Here is a 23074-nt window from a genome sequence, read left to right as displayed (position 1 = left end):
TTTATGCAGTAACAAGATACAGGCTTTCAGAGCTCACTAAATGGACCAGCCCTGCTGGAAAATGAAAAATGAACCTTAAAATATTGACCTTATGCTCCAAGCCTCACCTGAGAGGTTCTGTGCTTCATATTGGAGGGCTAGATGAGTAACAGGTTGTAAGTGTTGATCAAGGACAGAGCCCAGCCTTGCAGCTTGGCTGCTGGAGCTTTCCCAGAGGGAAATCATTAACTCTAGAGCCTTGATTATTGTATCAGAACCAGCCAGTGCAGGAAAGCTAAGAAATTTGCCACTCCCTTGGCAGGTGAATGCCTGACCTGTGGTAGAAGTTTTTAAGAACAGGTGGCTAGTTTGGTGTTTTCCTTTCCTTTTGGTTTTGTTTTAAGGGTCCCCTCTGCATCCTCGAGGTGTTTTATGGAGAGGCAGCCAGACTGGGATCTAGCAGAAAGCTGTCAAATTTTCAGAGGAATACTGTGACTCTAAGTATGTCTAAGTACCTCAGCTCTTTATTATGTTTAGCTTTTATTGATCCAGTATACCTGTAAAGTAATTCTACTGTTATGATGTGTAGGTGTGTACTAATACTTGGAGGCTTTTGACTGCAGTGTTTTTTTTTTATCTTGCCTACCCACTAACCTGTTTAACTATCAAAATTATCTTGATTTAAAGTAAAAGTGGTAAGTGCTGAGAACCAATAAATGGGTGTGTGCAGTTTTGTAATCCATGAAATTAACTCTTACTATGATAAGTCATATTAATTTTTCTGAATTCTCCATACATTCATCAAGCCAGGTTTTCAAAAAATGATTGAACCTACTCATTAGCTTCCATCTCAGGTATAATTATTTTGCTGCAAAGGGGAAAAGTATGTTTGGGAAAAGTTTTGTCCTTAATGTGGCCTTGCATTATGCATGGCTGTGAGCATACCTCCCTAAACACTTTCAAAGCATGAACTGTGCAGTTCCCAGGGTCGGGGTCAAGGTTGGAACTCCAGTGGTTTGTTTCCTCACTCATTCCTTTGCCTGGAAGCACAGCCTGAAGGTGCCAGTGATAAGCACTCAGATTCTTTTTCTGTGTTTTAAATTCTTTTTAATATAATTGTGTGAAATACTGTCTGTGCTTCCAACTCTGTGTGGTTTTCCCTTGTTTTGAGTTTGACAGACACTTTTTCAGAGCTCTGCAGAGAGAACTGGAGAGTTTTGCAGAAAGTTTAGAGGGGAGTAGAGGTAACCCAGCTGCAAATGCTGTTCTCTGCACTGCTACAGTGAGTGCCCAGACATGAAACCAGCTGATACCTGGTTCACATTTTATCTGGGTGAACCTTGGTTATTGCCAGAAAATATCACAAGCAGTCAAAGCTGTTCTGCATGCAGGAAGTAAACAACACTTGGCATCTTGGATTATTTTGCCCCTTGCCACACGTACTCCTGTCTCCAACTCAGTCTGAGAGGGAGACAGATCACAGCCTTGGAGCTGGAATACCTCCTGGAGAGCTCCTGGCTTCCATCCAGCTCTGGAACTGTTTGGAAGATGAGACATGTCCACGGACATGCTTGTTCCTTCCTCCCCGCCGGGCATACATGTTGCAGCAGACTCTTCACTCCCTGCAGTACTAAATACCAGGGATTATTGACACAGGTGTGGCTTGCCTTCCTCCAAAGAAGAGCCAGGCTTGTTCTATTTGTCTTTAAACTTGAAGAAAAGTCCTCTCTGGAGCTGCTTCCCCACACATTTTTCACCTGATAAAGTTCTGAGTTCTTCAAGTCCAGCTCTGTAGCTGCAATTATTTCTGGCTGCTGTTCTGAGTGTGCAGGTCTGTGCATGTCAGAGTGAGAGGCCAAGCAGTCAGCACAGATGGAGTATTGCCTCCAATAGCAGCAAATAGCTGAAAATAGCTCCTTCCAGCTGCCCTGTTCTGAGTACAGAAGGAGCAAAATCTGGATAAACTCCGTGGGATCCATTCATGGAGGAGTGAATTTCTCACTGAGGAGACTTGCTCTTACACCTTGCCTCTACTCCAAACCATGAATAATTTTTAGTACTATGTGCAAGGGGAGAAAGCCTGTGCAAGAAGTTAGTTCTGTTAGCTCTCCTGAGCCTTTCCTTTGCTGCTGTGAGGCTTCAGAATTTTCACAGCCCACCTTCACCTTCTGCTTGAGTCTCCACTGCAACAAGCTGTAAAAGATAAAATCATCGGAGTAGCTTGACACCTCCAGCCTTGTCATGTCTTGCTGGTATTTCACCAGTGAATTTCTGTTTCACTGTAGGAAGCAAAAGTGACTTGAAAGCAGAATTTTTGGTCTGTGCAGATCAGGGGCAGTCTGCTGGGAGCTGTTGAGCTCCTGGGGCTATGAAGGGAAGCAGGTAGCTTTGGGACTAGTCTTGACTGGGAAGCAGGTGTTATTGACTGTACCTCCACATAGCAAAAGTTCTGGAACACAGTTCCTTCACTGGAAATTACTCCTAACAAATAATCTTTGTCAAATATTGAGATAGCATATGTCAGGTGTATAGAGTCAAGTTTCAAAGAAGCTATTTAAGGGCTTTATTCTATGAATGCTTCCTTTCTAAAGCACTTTCTCACTGAAATGTTTTGCCAGGTCTTGGTTGGGATTTTTTCAGTTGGTTTGTGTTTTGTTTTTTATTTTTTTTTTTTGTCCCACTTCATTAATGAATATGGATTTTTAGATGTAATTTAGCTGGAAAAGTAAAAGGCAGTGTCAGCGAGACACATTTTGATAGGGAATGTCTCAGGAATTGACACTCTGATTTGTTCTTCCTTCCCTTTCTCTCTGTGACTGTATCTCCAAACAGATCTGTAAAGCCTGTACATAAGTGTCACTGAAGGGGATGTATCAGGGTTTTTTTTCTGTGGTGGCTTATTTCTGAGCTGTTGGGCTTCTCTTGGTATCTAGATCATGGTCCCTACAGGTTTTTCTTAGTTCAATTCCTTACACTGAACTGGGCACTTTGCCTGGAGCTAGGTAGCAGAGCTGGCAAACAGGATATGGCTGTAGGAAATGTGCTTGTTTCAAGCTTTCTCTTGGGATTCTCCTCTCTCACAATACAAGAAAAAAAAAAGAAGGGGGGGAGGAATAAAGGCATTGTACTTTTGTTGCCTGGCTTTCTCTTTCCCAGACTCTAAATGCACTTGACATGCACTCTGTTTGCTGCCTTCAGCGTGGGTGCACACCAACATCAGGCAGATCTAGGGAGCAAGAAATGAAATCGTTGTCGTTGTCATGAGCTTTCAATATTAAATGAGACATTTCTGGTGTTCTGTTCCCATAAGCACTTCTGATCTTTGTAGAGGAAAAGCAAGAACATAGTTGCTACCATGTTCCTTTAAAAAAAAAAGAAAATAAAGGGGAGGGGGGAAAAGCACAATGCAGGGTTTGGGGTTGTCTTTCTCCTGCTGCCTGCATGATGTAGATGTTTCACCTGTTTGCTCTGGCAATGCCATCATCACTAATGGCTTAGACAGCTCTTCTAACACTTTCTGCTAAGTTATAGTTTCTTTCCATCATACTCAGCCAAGTGAGGCTGCTTGTGTGTTGGGACTACAGCAAATACTCTGAATTGTAAAGAGGAGGGAAAATTACAAAAATTTCTTGCTGGCTCTTGCTCAGATTAAAGATTCACTGTAGCAGCTGTTAAGAACCAGATTCCCTGGCTGCTGGTGGAAGGACTGTACTGAAAAATTCTCTGCAATATCTTCAAACTAATACACTGCTTGACAATGATGTGACTGGTCTGTACATTTTGTGGCTGACAGTTTAAACTGCCATTAAATTTATGTGACAGCAATCAGGGAGAGGGAAAAAAATCTGCAACACAAGAGCATTTGCTAAAAAAAGAAAATGTTGAGGGGGAGATACTGTCTGAGCTAGTTGTTTTTAATATTACCTGGGAGTCGGTGGAAGAACAAAGCTGTAGTTGACTGCAAATCTGGGAATGCAACTGAGTGGTGGCAAATCTGGCATCAACATCACCATTTCTTAAAATTTGCATCTTAGTTAAAGCCATCAAGGTCTGATTTTGTATCTTCTGCCTCCCTCTTGAACCCTTCCTCCTGACAGTTTGAAGTGCACCTGCATGACATGTGCACCTGCTTCTGCAGGAATTGCTTGAATTTGTACCTTGTGACAGTTAATGCCAGCAGTTATGTTAGATGTGAGCATTGTGCTGGATTTATGGATCTTGTTTCAGCAAGTATGTAGTGAGCATTGTTTTAAGTCAGTCCATTCTTTCCATTAAATAAAGCTGTTCTGGGCAAGCCTGCCCAAACTGGAATTCATCAGTCTCAGATTTATATTGTTTTGCTTCCTTCCTTTAATCTCTGTTCCATGCTGTGATGACTGTGTTTGGTTGTTTTTATTTTCCATGGAGCCTGAGCAGACACTGTTTTTTATGTAACTGAATGGAGAAGATGCTGTAGGACTGAAAAGATGGTCTGTATTTCACCCCAGTGAGGTGGAAGCTTCAGGCAAAATGCAGCACTTTTTATGTGTGTGTACACACACTCCTTCCTCTTGCTCCTCTTTAACTGATGATAACACATGAAAACTGAACCAGCACTCTGGGTGCTCATGAGCCAGGTTCTTGCAGGCAGAGTCATCTTGTCCAGGCCTTGAAAAAAAACATTTGTCTTGGGAAGGTGGAAAAAGTGAAAAAACCTTTTCCTATACTCGAACAGGATTAGTAATAGCATAAGCATTTTCTGCTATCAGTGAGCTGATGTGCACAGTTGTTCTTAGAAGCACAGAAATCTATGAAAAATGTGTGGTTTGGGGTTTTTTTAATACTTGTCCACAGCAACTTATGCTCTTCAGAGTCTGCTCTTTATTAGTCTCCAGATCAGAGGAAAGGAGTCTCCCTCCTGCTTGTTTTTGTGTTTCTGGTCTTCTTCCAGCTTGGCTCTGGAGCACTGTGGCATCCCTTGACTCCTTTCAGTGGCTCTGTTGGAGTGAGGCTATCTGGCTTTGGGCCCTTAAACTGTTGGTCTTGTGAGATCAAGGCTGCAGAGTAGATGGCAGCCAGAAAATCAACTTGCTGAGTGCATGATAAAGCACAGTTCTGCTATTTTTTTTTTTCCCAAACTCAGTCAAGCTGTAAGTGAATTTATAGTTGCTGCTATACAGATTTTCAGGTGTTTGGTTTGTGAAAACTCTGTGGTACAGATGCCACTAGCAAAGCCTTAATCTTGTTATTCTTTGAAATGCCCAGAAATCAAATGGAAATGAACCCTTTAAGTGATGCCTTTAGCTCTGGGATGCTTGAAATCCCTATTCATTTCCTATATTTACACTGATATGGAGAGTTTTGACATAAATTCCCTACTGCTGGAGCCACTCAAATGCTTGTTTTTTATGCTTCATACGAGATACTGATACATAACACAGTGGGTATTGGTGATTTAATCTGCAGAGAGAGATCATCTTTGCCTAGGTGGATTTAGGTAACTACCCTATATAAAATTCAGTTGCCTTCAGATTTTTCCATTGTTTAAATGCTTTGGAATTCCTTTGGAAATCTCTCATCCATGCATAAATATTTATTCTCTTTCATAACCAAAATGTATCAACATTTCAGTATTTATTATACCTTATTTTTCCACTTGGTGATTCTCCATTTCAGTCCACTTAATGGATTAGATTAGATTAGATCTGCAGATCTGTGGTTTTTATGCTGTCTTTCCTAATCAGTTTATTGTACTCATCATTTGTCTCAAACTTAAATTAGCCTAAAGGAGTGTAGAACAGTTCTTGTGTGATTGCTCCACTGGTGGTTTTTAGAATGTTCTGGATCTTCAGCAGATACTCAGATGTTTGAACAAGACTCCTTAAACCTTGCATCTGCCAACCTTTGGTCAAGTTGTTGATACTTGCCTCAAACTGAGCAGATATGAACAAGCACTGTAGGAGAAGTTGGTCATCCATTTGTTGTTTGAAGGCATTTAAGAAGTTTGAAAGCAGCCTGAGTTAGTGTTGATGTCTCCAGCTCCTTCAGGATGGGTGGAGGTATGAAGGAACTCATCACTAAGCAAAATTCCTGTCCCCTGGGAAGTGAGGTGTGGCTGCAATCCAGTGCTGAACGTGTTTGCTTTTGCTTGGTGTAACTCTGGGCTCTCTGATGTCTTGGCTGAGACCTGCAGTTGTGGGTTCTGGACTTGCTGGAGCAGCTGTGGTGGGAAAGTGTGGGCCAGGGCAAAACAGTGGGGCCTGATTTAGCCTGTTACAAATGGGACAGACTCAAAGGATGCAAATTAAAGAAGAAATTCTGGTAAAAGTAAACTTACTGATGATTCTGGAAGGTCAAAGAACATACTATTAAAACAGCTGACATTGCAGGGATCTTTGTCTCATATAAGGTACATGACAGGACAGGATTGGCCATCAGATTCTCTGTCAGTATATTACTTCATGTTTCCTGAGAGCTGTGTGCTTATGCTTGGTGCTAATTCCAGGCATACAGGAGACTTAAAAATGGGCTTCTGGAAAAGTCAGAAATGCTGCACAGCCCTTTGCAAAGCTGTTAGTGGCCCAGATAAAAAGGCTGCCTTTTTGGGGCCATGTAGCCAATGTCTAGTGCACCTGAATCTGTCTGTGCCACTGGGTTGTTAAAGTGTCTGCTTGGCAATTTTGCTATTTTGGGGGATTGAGGACAAGTGAGCAGAAGGGGAGCATAATGGAATAATAAATGCAGTGCTGGGTATGAGGAAGGATCAAGAGGAGCTCAGGGACACAGCCTGTCTCTTCCACTTCCCTCTCAGTTCCACTTAAAACTTTCAAGAGATGAGAGTGCAGGATGTAGTTTAGTCAAGCTTGGAGCTGAAGCAGTTCCCTCCTTTCACCTCAACAAACATTTGCTTGTTGTCTCAAGCCAAGGTGAGAAATAGTTTTAATTACCCTTCTATCCAGTTTCTCCCTGAAAGGGAATGAGCAGCCTCCTGACCACATCCATTTACTGCTGGTGAGTCACTGTATGTGCCTGGACAGATATTACCTTGCATCTGCAGCTCTGTGAGCTCCTCCAGCCTCGTGTTCATCTGAATTTGTCTTCACAGCCCATCCGTTAGCACAGAATTGCTTCCACTTCTCCAGTGGAGACCTCAGTCACCATTCTCAGGCTGTGAACTCCCCAACCACATAGGTTTGTGGAGAACAGTTTGGATTCCCTGGATTCCTGTCCAGTGCTCTCACTAAAGAGACCTACTGTTTTGGCATGAATTTTTTACTTTGAAATGTCATGTTCCTGTTTAATTTTTTCTCTGTCTGTGCTGCTGGAGGCCCTGGGAGAAGAGCTGTTGATGCAGACACCAAAGGCATTGTCTCAGAGAGGCTGGAGCTGTGACTCTTCAGCCCATCTCAGAGGGGCCAGGGGCCAGCTGGCCAGGGAAAGATGTGTGTTCCTCTGTGTACTTCTTTCTTTTTCTAGAATAGCTTTAGCCTTGTATTTGTGTGAGCCAACTGTACTAATGCAGAAATAGTGCTTTCTTTTTTTTTTTCTTTTTTTTTTTTTGTGTGTGTCTTCCATGAATGCTATAAAAATGCCCTGTAGCAGTTCCGCACAAAGAATTTGTTTTTCTGCTTCCAGAGGGCTTTGGCTTCTCTGAAAATGGGTCATTTTCAGAGTGAGTTTGGCACAGGCTGTTCCCACATCTGGCTTGGTGACCTCACTGCTCCTTCCTCACCTGATGCACCTCTCACCTGACTGGAAATAGAGAAAAGGAGGGTGTCAGGGTGCAGTTACCAAGCAGCAAGGAGGCAGCATTCTGTCAGTGTCAGGTTCAATGAATGGCTTCAGTGTTTGGAGGCACCGAGGAATTTTGGACGAACAGTCCAGTGAGTCACAAAAGGTCTTTGGGAGGGAGGCAGGGAGAGAGGGCAGTGTTGGGATACAGCTGGTACTGTTTCAGAAACTTTACTTGTGCTGTGCTTGATATCACTTGTGACTCTCTTGGGATCTCCCAAAAGCACCAAAATATTTGGGTGTTGGTCTCAGTATGGTGAAACCATACTTAAGAGTGTCTTGTCCTACATAATGCCTCCTACTCAGCACACTCTGCTGCAAACATCTGCAAATGAAGTGTCTTTAATTTCTATAACTAGGCAAGGATTAGCTGTGTGGAGATCTCCCATCAGAGCACTGCAAGCCAGTGGAGATTGCCCTTGAGTCTCTGGTGGAGCAGGTTGGCTGTATCACTCTTGGAAAGCAGCTGCAAGAGAACTGACAGTGGGATCATGCTTATAAAACAGGATCTGCATCACCACCTCGCTCCCTGGCAGTTTGGTTTGGAGAGGGTTTGTCAGCCAAAGCCCTGCATGGTACAGTGGCAAAGATGAATTTAGCATCACACACACATACATCTGGCAAACCTCTGCAGCCTGGGACCCTGCAGAGCCCTGGGAAGCTGGAGAGGCTGATGAGTAGCTGCCCTGAAGTCACTGAGCTCTGGCTCTGTTGTCACATTGCTCTGGGGAATGCACCAGGTTCATCCTGCTCAGAGCACTGGGAGTTGCACAGGCCTCTGGTCAGCATTCCCAGGACTAAGAGTCACCTGCAGGTTGGATCCAGCCTGTGTTCACATTACTGGGCTCTAAAACACTGACTCCTGGTTGGTCCCCAGGGTCAGTCACCAAAAATGAAGAATCTGTAGCTTGATCTGTTTTGAGGAAAGGCTTTGAGTACAACAGTTTCTGTGGAATTCCAAAGGAATTCAGCATCCAAGACCTGGTGACACAAAGCCTTAATTCTCATTAAATTTAGCTTTGCAAAGAAATGGAGCATCCTGTTAGACTTTGACTTTCCATGGTCCAGACATTGTTCTCTTATCTAATAAATTGAGTTTCATTCTTAAATTTTATTCTCTCATCTCAGAATAAATTTGTAAATTTCTAAATTAATAAACAGCGAAGCTTTTTAGGTTGGAGGCATAACTTGATTAAAATCTGTTTCTACCTCCTTTTTTTGCAGGAATTCTCAGAAGTGGAGAAAAGAGATCCTCAGGAGCTAGTTGGTAAGTTCACTCAGAAGTATTTATTCACAGGGTTCTTTTCAAGATAATCCTTGTAAAAGTCCACTTTGTAAAAAGCATCTTCCCTCTGCCCTGGCAATGCTGTAGTTTCACTTACTGCCTGAATATTTTCAGTGACCTTATCTTCTGGGAGAAAGGTTTCATGCCTAAAAATATGAAAATAATTTCATGTTTAAAACATGTATGTAAAGGGCAGTGTTGGTGTTTTTCTAGATGAGCTTATAACCAATAGTGTAGCTTTGTCTAGGCAGAGGCAGTGGAACCAGGAGTGATGACTCTTTTTTCTGTGGCTTTCAAAACTTATCATTTAAATGTGAGCCACTTAGAGATTTACAGCTGCTGTGCTGACATAGTACTCTATGTTTTCTAATGGTTACTAAAACTTAATTGATTTTTGTAACATCTCATTTATTCATTGCACCTTTATCAGATTTGTAAAGTCCAGGGTTGTCAGCTTGAAATAACATCCTCTACTTGGTTTCTTTGGAGCTCCACAGAAACTGTATTTTATATTGTATTTCTGACTTTCTTGAACTGATCCTCTGTTCCTGAGGTTACTCCTGCAGGTGTATGGTATCATGTAATAATAAAATTAAAAACTTAAAATTTTGGAAGTTGCTTCATCTCTCAAATCAGTTTGATATTTCAGCCATAAAATGTGGTTAAGTGTAAATTAAGGTAGTAACTGCTGAGGTGCTCAGCTTTGATTTCTACAGCAGCCATTATTGAAGTCTGGAATTTTTAAGTCCTTTTTAGTTGGCCTGCCCAAACTTTGCAACTGCTGTACTGGATTTTCTGCCTTTAGAGGGCAAAACTGCTTCAACCAATCTCATCATCAAATGCAACAGAAATCTTTCCCCAATCTACTCATCTGCTTCAAAATGCACCCTGGAAACATGGATGAGACAACAGCATTTGGGGTAAAAAGTACAGCAAAATCTCTGGAAGCCAACTGCTCTTCTGTATTTTACATATGGGTGAAGCTGTGCAGTTGTGAATCAATGTAGTGAGAAGTACTTTCTTAATGAAGGTATAAGACTCAGGTTACAATTCTGTTAGTCCCCTTTTCTCCCAGTGACTGCCCAGACTGGATTTCTTTTTTTTCATGAACATGGGTTTGAAAGCAGCACAGGGAGCACTTGGTAGTGTCACAACTCATGGGTGAACAGTATTGGAGGGTCTGAGACCTGGATTGAGATCTCTGCAATCTTACCTTTCATACTCTTTCCCAACAGCAGTGTGCAGGCTGGCTTTGTGCAGATCCAGGTTATTAGAGGTCAGCATACTTGCCATGCAGGATTCTGTAGGTCTGTTCCATTAGACCATATCTTATCTAGTTGAAAAGGAGCTGTTGCAAGACATAGGTTGGAGTAATGTGAGAACCACTCCCTTTCTGGAAACTTGGACTTGCACAGTTAAAATTCCTTAATGGAAAAAGGTGCAAGATTTTCTGACACAAAGCAAGTAATGGCTCCAATCTAGGCACCTCAAGTTTTGTCTATCAATCTGTGGAAGTCAAGATCCTCCTTGGACAGTTTTCCACAACTGCTTTTTGCATTGAAAGTGTGGAGGCCTGCCCTTCTCAGAAGATAGTCCTACATTTTTCAGCATCACCTTTATTAAAGTCTGTGATGGTGCAGTTGCTGAAGTATTAAATAAATGTAGGCTCCTGCCAAAAGCACTGTTTGTATTTTACCTCCCCCGGATGCACAATAATGTTGGAGCAGCTCTGGGAATGGGAGCCAGCTGGGATCCATCTTCACTGCTCTTTTTTGTTGTTTCTTTTTTTTTTTTTTTCCCTCTGAGGCTTCCAGCTGGATCCATTCCCTGATGTGCTTAATGCATGCTTAGGTGGGCACTGAAGTTGACACAAGGAAAACAGTAGGGATGAGCTGCTGGGAGGGCATGGTTGTCCTGACTTATGCCAAAGTAGTGATCACATAATCAATGGCTGACAGAATGAGAGTGAAGGTTTCAGCCCCGTGTTTGAGAAGGAAATATGAGTGAAATTTATTTTCATAGATTCCTACATCAGCATTGTCCTTTTGGGCTTTTTGTACCATTCTGAAGAATTCATGGTGCTGCCACAACATTGCATTTGCTGTTTCCTGCAGCCTTGCAAAATAATGCTTCTAGGATGTAGGGTATTTTTGCCCTGAAGTTCTTTGCAGCATGGTTGTTTACCTTTTGGATCATAAGAAATGTTCTCTCCAGCCCTTGGGATAGCTAAGCACAAAGTCAGTGTTCATAAGAGCAGAAAGTATGGCTGAGTTGCAGGTCTCCTTCTGCATTTCTCAGCCCACGGAGCAGAAAGGGACCTGGTGTCCTTCCATGGATGGGTGACTCACTGGCATGTTGTTGTCTCCAGTTCTTCCCTCTGATTTGGCTGTTCTGGTGCCAGGAAATCAGAACCCCCCACACCCTGGTTTATGCCAAGCAACCTTGACTAGAGTGCCAAGGAATGCAGTTTTAGAGACCAGGCACCACTGGTTTGCATGTCTCCAGGGGAAACCCTTGTCACCCTGATCACTCTTTCCTTGGTTTTTTTTTGGTTTGTTTTTTTTTTTTTTTTTCTATAGTGTGACCTTTAGAAACAAACTGGCACCTGAACTGCCTCTAATCCCTTGTGGCTGCTTCAAGCACAGCATATAAGTGACCCCTGAAGGGGACAGGAGTTCTTCATCCTACCTGGGAGCAGCATTAATCCAAGAGCCATGACCCATACCATGTCTGTCCTGTACAGCCAGCTCCTGTGCTCTCTGTTACTTTGGTTTCCTCTGCACTAGGAAAACATTCCTACCCATCTGCAGGAAACAAAAATCCCTCTGTGCTCTCTGACAATGTCTCCAGCACAGCCTTGGGGCTGACAGCAGTTGTTTCCTTCTGGAAGTGGAGCTCACAGTTTGCACTGTGCCACTTTCTCTCCTGCTTTGCAGATTGTCTCCTGCTATTGGGTATAGGTCACATATAGGTCATCTATCTCAAAATGAAGCACATTAAATGTAGCATTTCCATTTAGTTTTCTGCCTCACCAAGATGGGGTGAGCAAATATCCTTCACTGACTGCTGAGGTGCTGAGTCTTTGCAAGGTACCCCTAATATTTGCCTGTGCTTTGGCCTGGGAGCAGAGGAGTGGGTCTCCTTTACTACAGAGCATGTGCTAACTGCCCAAAAAGCTACAAACATCTCTTGCTTGTGCTGATGAAGGTTTTAATTTTTAGGTCAGCTTGTGAAAGGAGAATTCAGGACTAAGCACAACCAACAGTGTCCTTTAGCAGCAGGATGCTTTCAGGGGCAGTGGCCCCTGCTTTCTTGAACCCACATCTGACTCATGGGATCTGCTTCACAGCCTTGGATCTTTGTCAGGGCTGAGGACCTGATTGGGGAAGATTTACTTACTGTGAGCCAGAATCTGGGTGTGCCTGGGGTGATTAATTGTGCCAACAGCCACTTCCTGAGGTCCACTCTTGGAGATCCTCTAGGCTGTGAGCCTGCAAATCACAGGGCAAATTAGGGGCTGAAGCCAATGTCACTACCTGTGACTCACGTCAAAGTAAAACTTTGATCTTGGCAGAAATAACAGGATGCACAGAGCAGTTGGATATATCCTGTGAGGACACACCTTGTTGTGAGCTGTTCATCTGCAGTTATTGCTGTAGAGGTGGTGGAAAGCTGCCCTTGGGACTTGGAAAACACAAAATGTTTTATACAGGAGTGTGTGGCCCTACATGCAAGTGTCAGGATTTCTAGGGAAGGAGCTGGTGTGAAGATACTGTGGGTTCAACCTTCTGTCTCTTCAGGGAACAAGTTTGAGGACTTGCTGGAGGGCATGAATAATTTGTACTTCCTTACTGTAAATAAGCCCAAAGGGGTTAAACTCGCCCTTAAACTCACCCTTTTCTTCCTAATGATGTGGCATCTCAGTCTGACTGTAAAGTGATGAAATAACTGAGTAATGCTGCAAGTTTGTGCTCAGTTTATGAGATGCATGTCCTGCCTTGCTGCTGGCAGTGTTCAGCTGCCTCCAGCTTTGGTGGAATTGCAGGAGGCAGAGATTCCTTAGTTCCAGTCCCTTGTAAACCATTAAAAGATGCTTCCCCCTATAATGCTGATAAAAGATTGTTTTCACAAGGCTCAAACAAAAGAGGAAAGAAGCACCAAAACTGAAAAGTCCTGCATCAAAATATATTGCCTCATTGAGAGCTCTTGTTCTGCCTCCAAAATTATTTATTTTTCAAGGGGGCTTTGAATGGATTGCTGAAGATACTCTTCTGGCTTCAACATTTTTTGCTGGTAAAACAGAAATCCTGCCCAGAGTTCCTGAGTTTATATGAGTACACAGTTCCCCTTCCCATAAATGTTTTGTTTCTATGTGGCTGATCTGCAAAGACAAGGGTGCCTGTGGGGTGTCTAGTAGGGAGCTAGACTTGATTGTTTTTTTTTTTCAGGTGCTTTCTTTGCCTTATGAAGTCTGGATTTAATGGCCTTTTTTTTTTTAATGTTTCTGCTGATGCTGTGGACCTCTTAAGCCATTAATCAGCTTTTACCTTTCCCAGCAAGCCTTTTTTGCTGTGTATTATCCACACTTCTGTGTCTTTGCCACTGTCTTCCTGGGTTTCCTGAAGCTCTAATTAACCCAGAGGCCTCCCCATCCCACCAGCAGCTGTAACCTGTAATAAATGTGTTCCTTGTTGTCAGGGGGCTCCCTTTGCCTGCCTTTCTCTGGGGATTCTGGCAAGCTTTCCTCCTTCCATAAAGGCTCCCACTTGGTAAATGCCAAAGGACACTTTTTGTTCGTTACTGGCAGCTGCTGAAGAATTTAACCCTCAGCAACATCTTGATCAAATAGAATGAGTGGTCGCCTGCCAGCTTTTCCTTTCCAAAGGATATTGTCCTTAGTGCTTCATATTTTTTACAAAGGACATGGAAACTGTAGCAGCACTGGTCATGTGTGGTGTTGTTTATGTGTAGCCTCAGCTCTCCAGAGTTCCAGCAGCCCTGTCTGGCCTTTGGGCCCTCCTGGCCTTTATTCAGAGGAGCTGAACTCTGGGTGCTGGAGCTGCAGCTCAGGCAGCTTTATTGAGGAATGTATAACTGAGGAGCTGCACATGTGAAAAACTCAGTTGATGTGACTTCTGTGTTGCTCTCAGGTCTCTTCTCCACTACAGAGCAGCTCTGGGATGTGTTCCCTGGACAAGTTATGCTTGAAAACAATCCCAGCTGCTTAAATCCCAGCTGCTCCAAAGCTTGGCCAGAAAACTGCCTGAGTTTCCCATAGTAGTGGGAAGGTAGCAAGCAAAAGGGGAAAATGTGGCTGTTTCTTTTGCTGATAATTCTGTAAACTAATCTTTACAGGACAATCAGGTACTTCAGTAGTATATCCTAGTACAGACAGCTGTGGAAATTTGGCAGTGTGGACTGAGCTGTTCACAGTCCTGCAGGACTAGTTGTTCTTTTGAGCAGTAGTCTGTCTCTGTAAGCAAAGATCAAAGTGCCTGTTAAGGAAGTGTTAACTTAAAAATGAAATGTAATTTCTTGTGGTTAACTCCTGACAGCCTTGGGGAGTGTTGTTCCCTCCTTGAACCATTTTGGTTCATCCAGGTATGTCCTGAACTAAATAGTCACCAAGTGATTATCTCCTCCAAGATGGCAAGAGCCAGACTGCAGAAAATTGATCCTGTGCTCCTCTACATGTATGGTCCAGTTCTCTCTCCAAGAATCTAGGTATCAATAAAACAAGCATCACATCTCTCTTCTAATGACCCAACCTTTAGGTTCTTTAGTTGCTTTCTGCTCAGCACCTTGAAAACACCACAAGTACCAGTTGTCAGCATTCTCACTGCCTTTGCCTTGGATTCCCAATGAGGGAGTACTGTTGACAAAGACATAAATTTAATGACTTGTATGGCTGAAATTCCTGTCAGTAGTGCCAGAACTCATCCCAGTTTGCTCTCTCCAGCTTCTTTTTCAGAGAGAGTGCGGAACATGTCCCCAGATGAGATCAAAATCCCTCCTGAGCCTCCTGGCAGATGTTCTAACCAACTGCAGGTTTGTATAAGTTCATTTTTATTTTTTTTTTTTAAGACTTGTAGTTCAGGGCATATTTGGGAGCCCTGCTCAGTAATTTTGCACAAGGCAAAGCTCCAGCATTAAAGCTAGGTTTTACCACTCTGAGTTTAAGCACCATGTTAATGCTTTAGGCTTTGCAGCAGTTGTAGTTTAGGAATCTCAAAGTACCTTTAAGTGTTTTCCAGCCTCTGTGGGTTACTTATGCTTTAAAACAGCTCTTGATCCCAGCAGTGACACAGAAGCAATGTTTGCTGTCAGGGCTGCTTTTTTCTTACCTCAGCAAATTCAGCTCCCTAGCAAAGAACAAATTGTTTTTCTATACGGGCCCAAAATCCCCTAAACTGGAATAGTTGAGGCAGCAATGCCTGGATTCCTTTTCCACCTACATGTCTCTGGATGGTAAACATTTAGAGGGAAGGCTGGTAGCTTAGAGGCAACAAAAGAACACAAATGCATGTTTTCTCTGGTGCACACCCAAATAACAGCAGGGACCAAGTTTGCAATAACCTTCTGTGTTCTCATTGAGTGCAAATGAAAGAGCAGGGACTGCTGTCTCCTGACAAACACTTGAGTTTTAACTGGTTTTCTGCCCAGCAGTAATGCAAGTAAAGAATCATTCCTGGACTGCTCTATAAAGTAGCCCCTAACATGCAGTGGTGATTCAGAGTGACTCACCATCCAGATGATGCTTTCTTGTCCACACACCATACCTGGGCACACCCAAACCTCCTCTATGCTGTAGGAGGATTTTACTGTTCTGATATCAGTGAACTGGAGTGTGTTCAACCTGAGGAATGCACAGAGCTTGACAGGGCAGACAGGATAAAGCAGAGTTTTCCCCCTTTGACAGCAGTTTAGTGTGTTACATCAAAGGGGAGCTTGTCCTCTGTTGGTAGGTCAAACCACATCTTAGAGCACTTTGAGTAAGGAGATGGGATTGTTCCTTAAAAATGCAAAATGTTCTGGGCTTTTCACTGGTGGTTTGCTCTTTTGTCAGTTTTTTCCTCTGATAAACTGTATTTTGGACTCTGCCAAAAGGAAGATACCTTATTATAAAGTTGGCTGAGTAGTTGCCCATCTGTGGACTTGGGGAACCTCTTTGCTACTCCATGGAGAGGGGATAAAAGGGAGCACCTATACAATCATTTCTACTCCCCAGATTCACCTTTTTGCAGTTTGTTCCTTCAAACCTCACGATGTGTGTGCTGGATGTGGAGATTGTGTCATTTCCTCTTGCTGATTTTGTGACAACCTGATGAAAATTTATCTTATAGGTGTTTTTTTTTTAAGGTCGTTGAGTTTCATATCAGCTCTTAACAATCCTCCTTTATTCAGGCTGCAGCAAGCCCTTAAACAATAGTCAGCTCTGTGTTTGACTGTCCAGGGAGGGAGACATGAAGTTACTTAGCCAGAAGCAACAAAGGAAAATTGACTCAGCTTCTCCCATCCTGAAAGACTGAAGGCCCAGCCTCTGGTCTTGTTTTGTGTGCCTCTTGTACATGAGAAATTGCTGTCACAAAGAAAAGATGATGGAAATTACTGAGGATGTTTTAGCAGTACCACTTAACTCTGTCTGAAAGCTCCTGCCTCTGCTGTCCCTTCACCATCACCAGAGTAGGAATACTTTTACATACTTTCATCCACCTTGCTGGAGGAAGGAGAAAATGAAGTTTCATTTGAAATCTTTTAACCTTTTTGGAGAGTAGACTGCTTGACATCTGTAACCTGAGTCAGTTAAGTTGACTTTGGCATGGGCTTGTGCCTTGTGGGGGATGTGCAAAGAGAAGCTGATTCCATCTGACTGGTACCAAAGCAGGGATTTATGAGCACATTGTTCCTAAGAGCATTTGGCTGCCAGTGGGCACCCCCAGCAGTATCTGATGATCACACTGGGTTTAGTTCTCCAGCAGAACTTGGCTCTGGCTCTGCCTGGGTAACATATGAGCAGGAACTTTGCCCTGTGGGCAATGTAGCTCAGCTGCTGTTTCTCAGTTGCTCACCTGAGGCTGCCAGGTGGGTGTTGGTGGTTGCTGTGAGTTGTGGGACAGCCTCTGGATTTCAGAATTGGCTTCTCTGTGTCATGGCTGTAAAGGGAAGCAACAGTCTGGGAAGGAGGAAGTCTGTGCCTTATATGCAGATCTTGAATCACTAAGGCCTTCAGTAGTGCAAAGACAATTCCTTTTACAGTCAGACAGTTTATGAAGGTACTTCAGACATTCAAGGAAAAAGTGTTTCTTGAGTAGCCTTGCCCTGGTGTAAAGGTCTGTTCAAGGAGGTCACTGGTTCAGTTGGCTTCTTTCCACATGTACAGTAGTCAGCTGGTGTGCTCCTCCTTTTCATCATGGCTCACCCTATAACCTTTCTCCTTTAGGATAAAATTCAAAAGCTGTATGAGAGGAAAGTGAAAGAGGGCATGGATATGAACTACATCATCCAGAGGAAAAAGGAATTTCGTAATCCCAGGTGAGCCACCATCTTTTCATGTGGCCACAGCACCACAGAGCAAATTTGATGAATCTTCTTCTTTATTGGAGTTGTAACAGAAGGATCCTGAACAGGAAGAACTACTGCTTACAAATTGTCTTTCTCAATTTTATGACTGAAAAACTCTTCTTTGTGTTTGGTAAAGCAGCAGCTGGAGGTGGTGTGTTGGTGAGATGTTAAATGTGAAGGCTTGGGATGAAGTACTTTAGAAGATGTGACTGTTCTGGGAGCTGGGAGATGTTTTGGGGTGTAGGAAATACTGTGGATAATGGGGTGTCAGATCCATCATAGCAGGTGTAGCTTCCCAGGTTTGCATTTCACTTTGTAGTATGAAAAGGAGACAAACTTTCTCTGTTGACACATCTGAAATACCTCTGTTCCCTTCTACCTCACTGCTTTTATTCTGACCTCTTGCATTTCCTTTGCAGCATCTATGAAAAGCTGATCCAGTTTTGTTCTATTGATGAACTTGGTACAAATTACCCCAAGGTGAGGGGGCAGTGCTTTGCACTGGGAAAGGAGTGGGCAAAGGTAACATAGAGGTGTAAAGTCTCACCTCAGGCTTTCTTGAGCTTGCTTGCTTAGAGATGCTGTAGGGCAACCTCAGTCTGAGCCTCTGCAGTGAAGTGAATATTTCTGTGTAGCACTGAGCCTCAGTTCCTCAGCCTTTGCTACAGTGATTCTCCACAAAAACTGCTGAGGTGTGGAGGTCTGAATGGAACTCCTTGAGGGGGGGAAAGAAGCAGAAAAAGGCATGACTTACCCCAGCATCTTTTTTGCTTCAAAGCTATTTCTTCATTCACAACTGAACACAGTCCCATACAGGAAGGTCTAATGGGATCTTTGTGTCACTGGGATACAGGAAGAAATCAGTGATGATTCTCAATGTCACCTCTGATTATCATCAGAGAACAGAAATACGTAAAACATTTTTGCACTGGGTTTTGTGTTTCTGTGGGAATAGCCCTAATCTGATTTATTTCTTTTTTTTTCAGGACATGTTTGATCCTCATGGCTGGTCAGAGGATTCATATTATGAGGCACTAGGTAATTCCAGGAAGTCTTTTTTTTTTTTTTTTGTCCTAGCTTAGTTCTTTGTGTTTTGTACTTAATTAACTGCACTAGAGTCTTCACTTTCTGTATAAATGAGAAGTCATCACATACTGCTCTTCAGTGACTCCATTCTGGTTGGATGTGCCTGAATGTTATTGATGCTTCATCAGTTTGGAAAGGCTTTTAATTTAAATTGGTTCTGCAGTGTTTTCATCTCTCAAATCATTAAATTGGTGCTGCAATGCTTTGATTACAAAGCAGCAGTTGCTTTCAAGGCAGTTTAATTTTTCTATATAGAATTTGAATCTATATATTTTTTTTAAATCATGGGAAGTTTGTGAATGAGAACTATAGAATTTTACTGTTCTCAGTGCTTCACATCTTCTGCTCTTTCTCAGCTAAAGCCCAGAAGATCGAGATGGACAAACTGGAGAAGGCCAAGAAGGAACGCACAAAGGTACCCACTCAAAACCTAAAGAGATGCAGGTGCAGGGCTTTTGTTTCTTTCCCTGCTGAATTTCAGTCTATTGCTTTGCTATTTCTGTGCTGGAACTGCTTGTTTTATCCCAGATCTCTCAGTTCTTCTTGCATGTCTTTTCCCAACTGTACTGATCAAGTTATTTGCCCTTCCTTATAGGTCCATTTATAGGTTGTTTATTCCACTGGATTTCCTGCTTGTTAGTATTTTAAACCAGAGCTCTAAAAATGGCATTCAGCAAGTCAGATACAGGCTAGATAATGAATAAAGAACAGCTTTTTCCTTAATTTATGACATTTCGCCTGGTGCCTAGCCTAGTTAAAGCTTAATTTCCTCACCATGTCTCAGTGTGAGACAATATCTGCTTTTTGTTCTCCGTGATACTGCCTTGTTGCATCCAATTTCCAGAAAAGCTGGGCCTATTTTAACTTTGTGCATTTTGTGACAAGCCCAGTTATTCTTAGATGTGCCCCAAAAAGAACACAGACATGCTTTGGAAGAGATTTCATTCCTGTCCTGTTTCCTTTAAGCCAGTGGCTGGCATTAGAACATGTCTAACGTTAGAGATTTGCCACCTAAGCTGCAGAAGACTCCTTCCATCTCCAGTATATGGAGGGCTTTTTGTGCAGTGCATGTTGTGTCTTGCTGCTTGTTTTGGTTTTTTTTGCACAGTAGCCCAGGTATCTGATCATGCCCTTGCCCAGATCTGCAGTTCTGAGGCTGCAGTGCTGTTGGAGCTCTTGTTGCCAGATTTCCTGATGTGATGCAGTCGCAGTAAATTGTGCAAGCAGGGACTTGCCTTGCATGTTCCTTAAAGGAAAATGAGTAAGAACTTCTAACTGTATAAATACAGTGTTTAATGACCAGGATCTATCCTGTCTGAGTTGTATCAAATCTTGTGCTTGTACCAGTTGACACATTTTTATTGTATCAGACTTAGGAGTTGGGTTGCTGCTTAATTAATTCTTAATTCTTATGGCCTGAAGTCTGTCTTCCTTCCTGCATGATGGGCAGCTCAGAGGCCAGTCCAGTGTCTTACATCACATTAAAGCTGTCTTTAAAAAACATAGGTGCTCTGGGTTAAAAAAAGCTGTGTATCTTAACACTTCATTTTTTTGTCTTCTCCCCTTTTGCCTGTGTGTCTCTCCCTTCCCAGATCGAATTTGTGACTGGCACTAAAAAGGGTACAACAACAAGTGCTGCTTCCACAACCACCACAACATCCAGCACCACTGTGGGAGGTAAAGAATAGCTGTGAATGTACCCCTTAAGCTGCAGTAACGATGAGATTAGTGCTTCCTGAAGCCTGAAGGCTCATTAATGATCCTGCAGATAATGCAAGGGCTATTTCTTCTAAGCAGTGTAGGACTAGCTTTCCTCTGAAAAGGAAGGACATGGCTGTCCTTCTGGAATGAAAGACTGGGGCCAGATGGGATGATGAAGAGACTTATTAGTGGGTCAAGAAACCTGCTGCTGTCTGTGGTTGTAGAGTATTCCTGGGACTGATAGATTTTGAGATTTGAAAACACTGAAGATAATTCTCCTGCCTTGGAAACTGAGGGGAAGGAAGAAAAACCACTGGAGGCTGATGAGTGTGTCCAGTGCCTGTAGCTGAGCAAGTGGGGTACATGTGCTCTGTTGAAATTAAATCTGCCTGGGGGCAGGGAGTGAGTGATCCTGTCTCCCCTTTGGCTGGAGTTCAGGTCTAAAGTTCTACTCTGACTCCTGGTACCCCAAGAGAAAAGTTGCTTTTCCTCCTCACAATTTACTGCCAGTGTTATGCTGAAATTAATGTGAGGAGAAGCTGTCTAGTCAAGCAGTGGGATATTAAGGGTTGACAGGACAGGGAGTTAAGAAGGGATTGGTGACCTTCTAACATAATGCTAATCCTCGTGTGCTTGGTTTAATCAAATTCACAGATGCCCAGAAGAGGAAGAGCAAATGGGACTCTGCCATCCCTGTAACGACGATAGCTCAGCCCACCATCCTCACCACCACTGCAACACTGCCAGGTGTTGTCACAGTGACAACCAGTGCCAGTGGCTCCAAAACCACGGTGATCTCAGCTGTGGGCACCATTGTGAAAAAGGCCAAGCAGTGACTGCTGTGCTGGGCCTGGAGTCTTGGACTTGTTTGTCACTGAAGCCATTGTCCTTGGAAGGGAGGGGTGGCTTTCTCCTTTGGTAAAAGATTACAGGATTCTTTGAAGCAGCCCACAGTTCCCCTTTGGAAGGCTGGGGGCAGGAGCAGGATGCCAGCTGTGTGCCCACAGGAATGGACCTCTGCCCACCATGCCTCTGCCTTTGCTTGCTGGGAGAAGAGCCAGGCTGCCTGTGTTGTGCTGGAGGAAGGTGGTATCTGGAGTCAGCTTGTAAAAGTCTGCTTATTAATTACTGCATTGGGGTCTTACCTACTTGCAAGTTTGGTTTAGGGAGAAAAAAGAAAGTAAATTAAAAGGGCAAGCAGTGAGAGACTGTCAGTGTTACCCCTGTGTGTGCCAGGTGGTGCTCAAGGACTGCCTGCAGCCTGTGCAGGTGCCTCCCTCCAGAGTCAGCTCAGTTCTGAGGGAGTTGAAGCAGAGACAACCACTCAGTGTCCACGTCCAGATGTGTAGCAGAGACTTGAAGCAAACTACATCAGTGAGTGTAGGCTCACTCTTTGTTCTAGCACTGACACCTGTACCCTGTGCTCTCTGTGTAGACCTTAGTGACCATGTGTGAAACTGTGGAACTCTTGAGGAAACTGTGCTGGAACATCCTGTTACCATCTCACAGGGATGGAGATTTCTATGCAGAACCCTCAAGCTGTAGAGGTTTGATTTGTGAACTCACTTGCAAAAACCTGTGCAGAAAACACTTCCATTGCCACGGAATGAGGCTGGACAGCAGATTAGCAGAGGAGAGTGTCTGATCCTGTTTGTGATGTTGTCCATCTTTGTTTTTAGCTTGTGATGTTCTGTGAATGCACACATGGCAGTTACTGCTTGCTCCACTGTTGTGAAAAAGTATTTTCAGTTGAAAATTTTGTTGTATAAAAATTGCAAAGTCTTTTTAAAAAAACCCTGGTGTCATTGATGTGTCTGCATTACTTTAAATTTCTACCCAGAGCCTCTTTGTCATAGTGTATAAGCAGTGATAGGAGAGATGGTTGCCAGATCAGCAAAAGCATAAGTTTCTGAGAATTCAGTGGTTTGGGGTTGCTTTTACTTTTTTTTCGTTTCATTTTTTTATGTAGCTTGTGTCACTCCTGATGAAGACTTTGCATTTATGGAGACTTCAGGTAGAAATAACAGGTTGATACCCTGCTTGTTGATATCCTGGTTTTAGATAATTTTAAAACATGTTAAATAGTTTGTCCTGGTGGTCATTTAAGCTTTAAAAAAAAAAAAAGTATCTGTGTATCCAGGAATGCTCAGGGGAGCTAAACCAGAGGTCTGATGTTACTGTAGCGTGGGAAGTTTGGGACATGGTGGAATTGTTCTTTTTAAAGCAATAAAATATCAAAAGTCATGACAATAGTTAGATGGAAACATCTCTGTTAATTTACTTTGCATTGGGCCGCTGGCTTGGCTCCTGCAAGCTTGTAAATGTGCCTTAACTCTATCCCCATCCTATGGAGTAACAGCTCTGCCCTGACACTCCCTGGGGGTCAGCACAAACTGGGAGAGCCTGATGCAACCATATTAATTGACCAGCTTTCCAATTAACCCCCTGACAGGGCAACTGCTGGAGTTCTTGGGGTTGAAATCCACTAGAGAAGGTACTGAACATTGTTTAAATGTATCTTACTCATATCACACAGCCTGGCACCCCACTCCTTCCATGTCCCCTCTTCCTCCTTGCTCTGCGGCATCCATAGTCATTCCAAACCTCTGGATTGCTTTGTGGATTTTAGGATCAGAACTGAGAAGTCATGGTTCAGCTCCTGCTTTGCTCTCGCAGCAGGAAGTGGCACTG

At 43.2% G+C, this 23074-nt stretch overlaps 1 protein-coding gene across 4 annotated transcripts in view; it reads left to right on the top strand.

The window, feature by feature from the left end:
- The window catches only part of SAP30BP (SAP30 binding protein), a 29641-nt gene extending 7006 nt beyond the window's left edge, over positions 1-22635 (top strand). For all 4 annotated transcript variants that reach the window (XM_062506243.1, XM_062506241.1, XM_062506242.1 and 1 more), the window contains 8 exons: positions 8974-9016; positions 14994-15082; positions 17475-17566; positions 18016-18076; positions 18583-18634; positions 19039-19097; positions 20275-20359; positions 21038-22635. In XM_062506243.1, coding sequence (XP_062362227.1) covers positions 8974-9016; positions 14994-15082; positions 17475-17566; positions 18016-18076; positions 18583-18634; positions 19039-19097; positions 20275-20359; positions 21038-21219 — 663 coding nt within the window. In that variant the 3' untranslated portion in view covers positions 21220-22635. The remainder of the gene's footprint in view (positions 1-8973; positions 9017-14993; positions 15083-17474; positions 17567-18015; positions 18077-18582; positions 18635-19038; positions 19098-20274; positions 20360-21037) is intronic.
- The last annotated feature ends 439 nt before the right edge of the window (positions 22636-23074 follow it).

The sequence above is a fragment of the Cinclus cinclus genome, chromosome 20 (assembly GCF_963662255.1).
Source record: "Cinclus cinclus chromosome 20, bCinCin1.1, whole genome shotgun sequence".
Classification (NCBI taxonomy): Eukaryota; Metazoa; Chordata; class Aves; order Passeriformes; family Cinclidae; genus Cinclus; species Cinclus cinclus.
The sequence above is the reverse complement of the archived record's forward strand: the minus strand, read 5'-3'. Positions and strand labels throughout refer to the sequence as shown.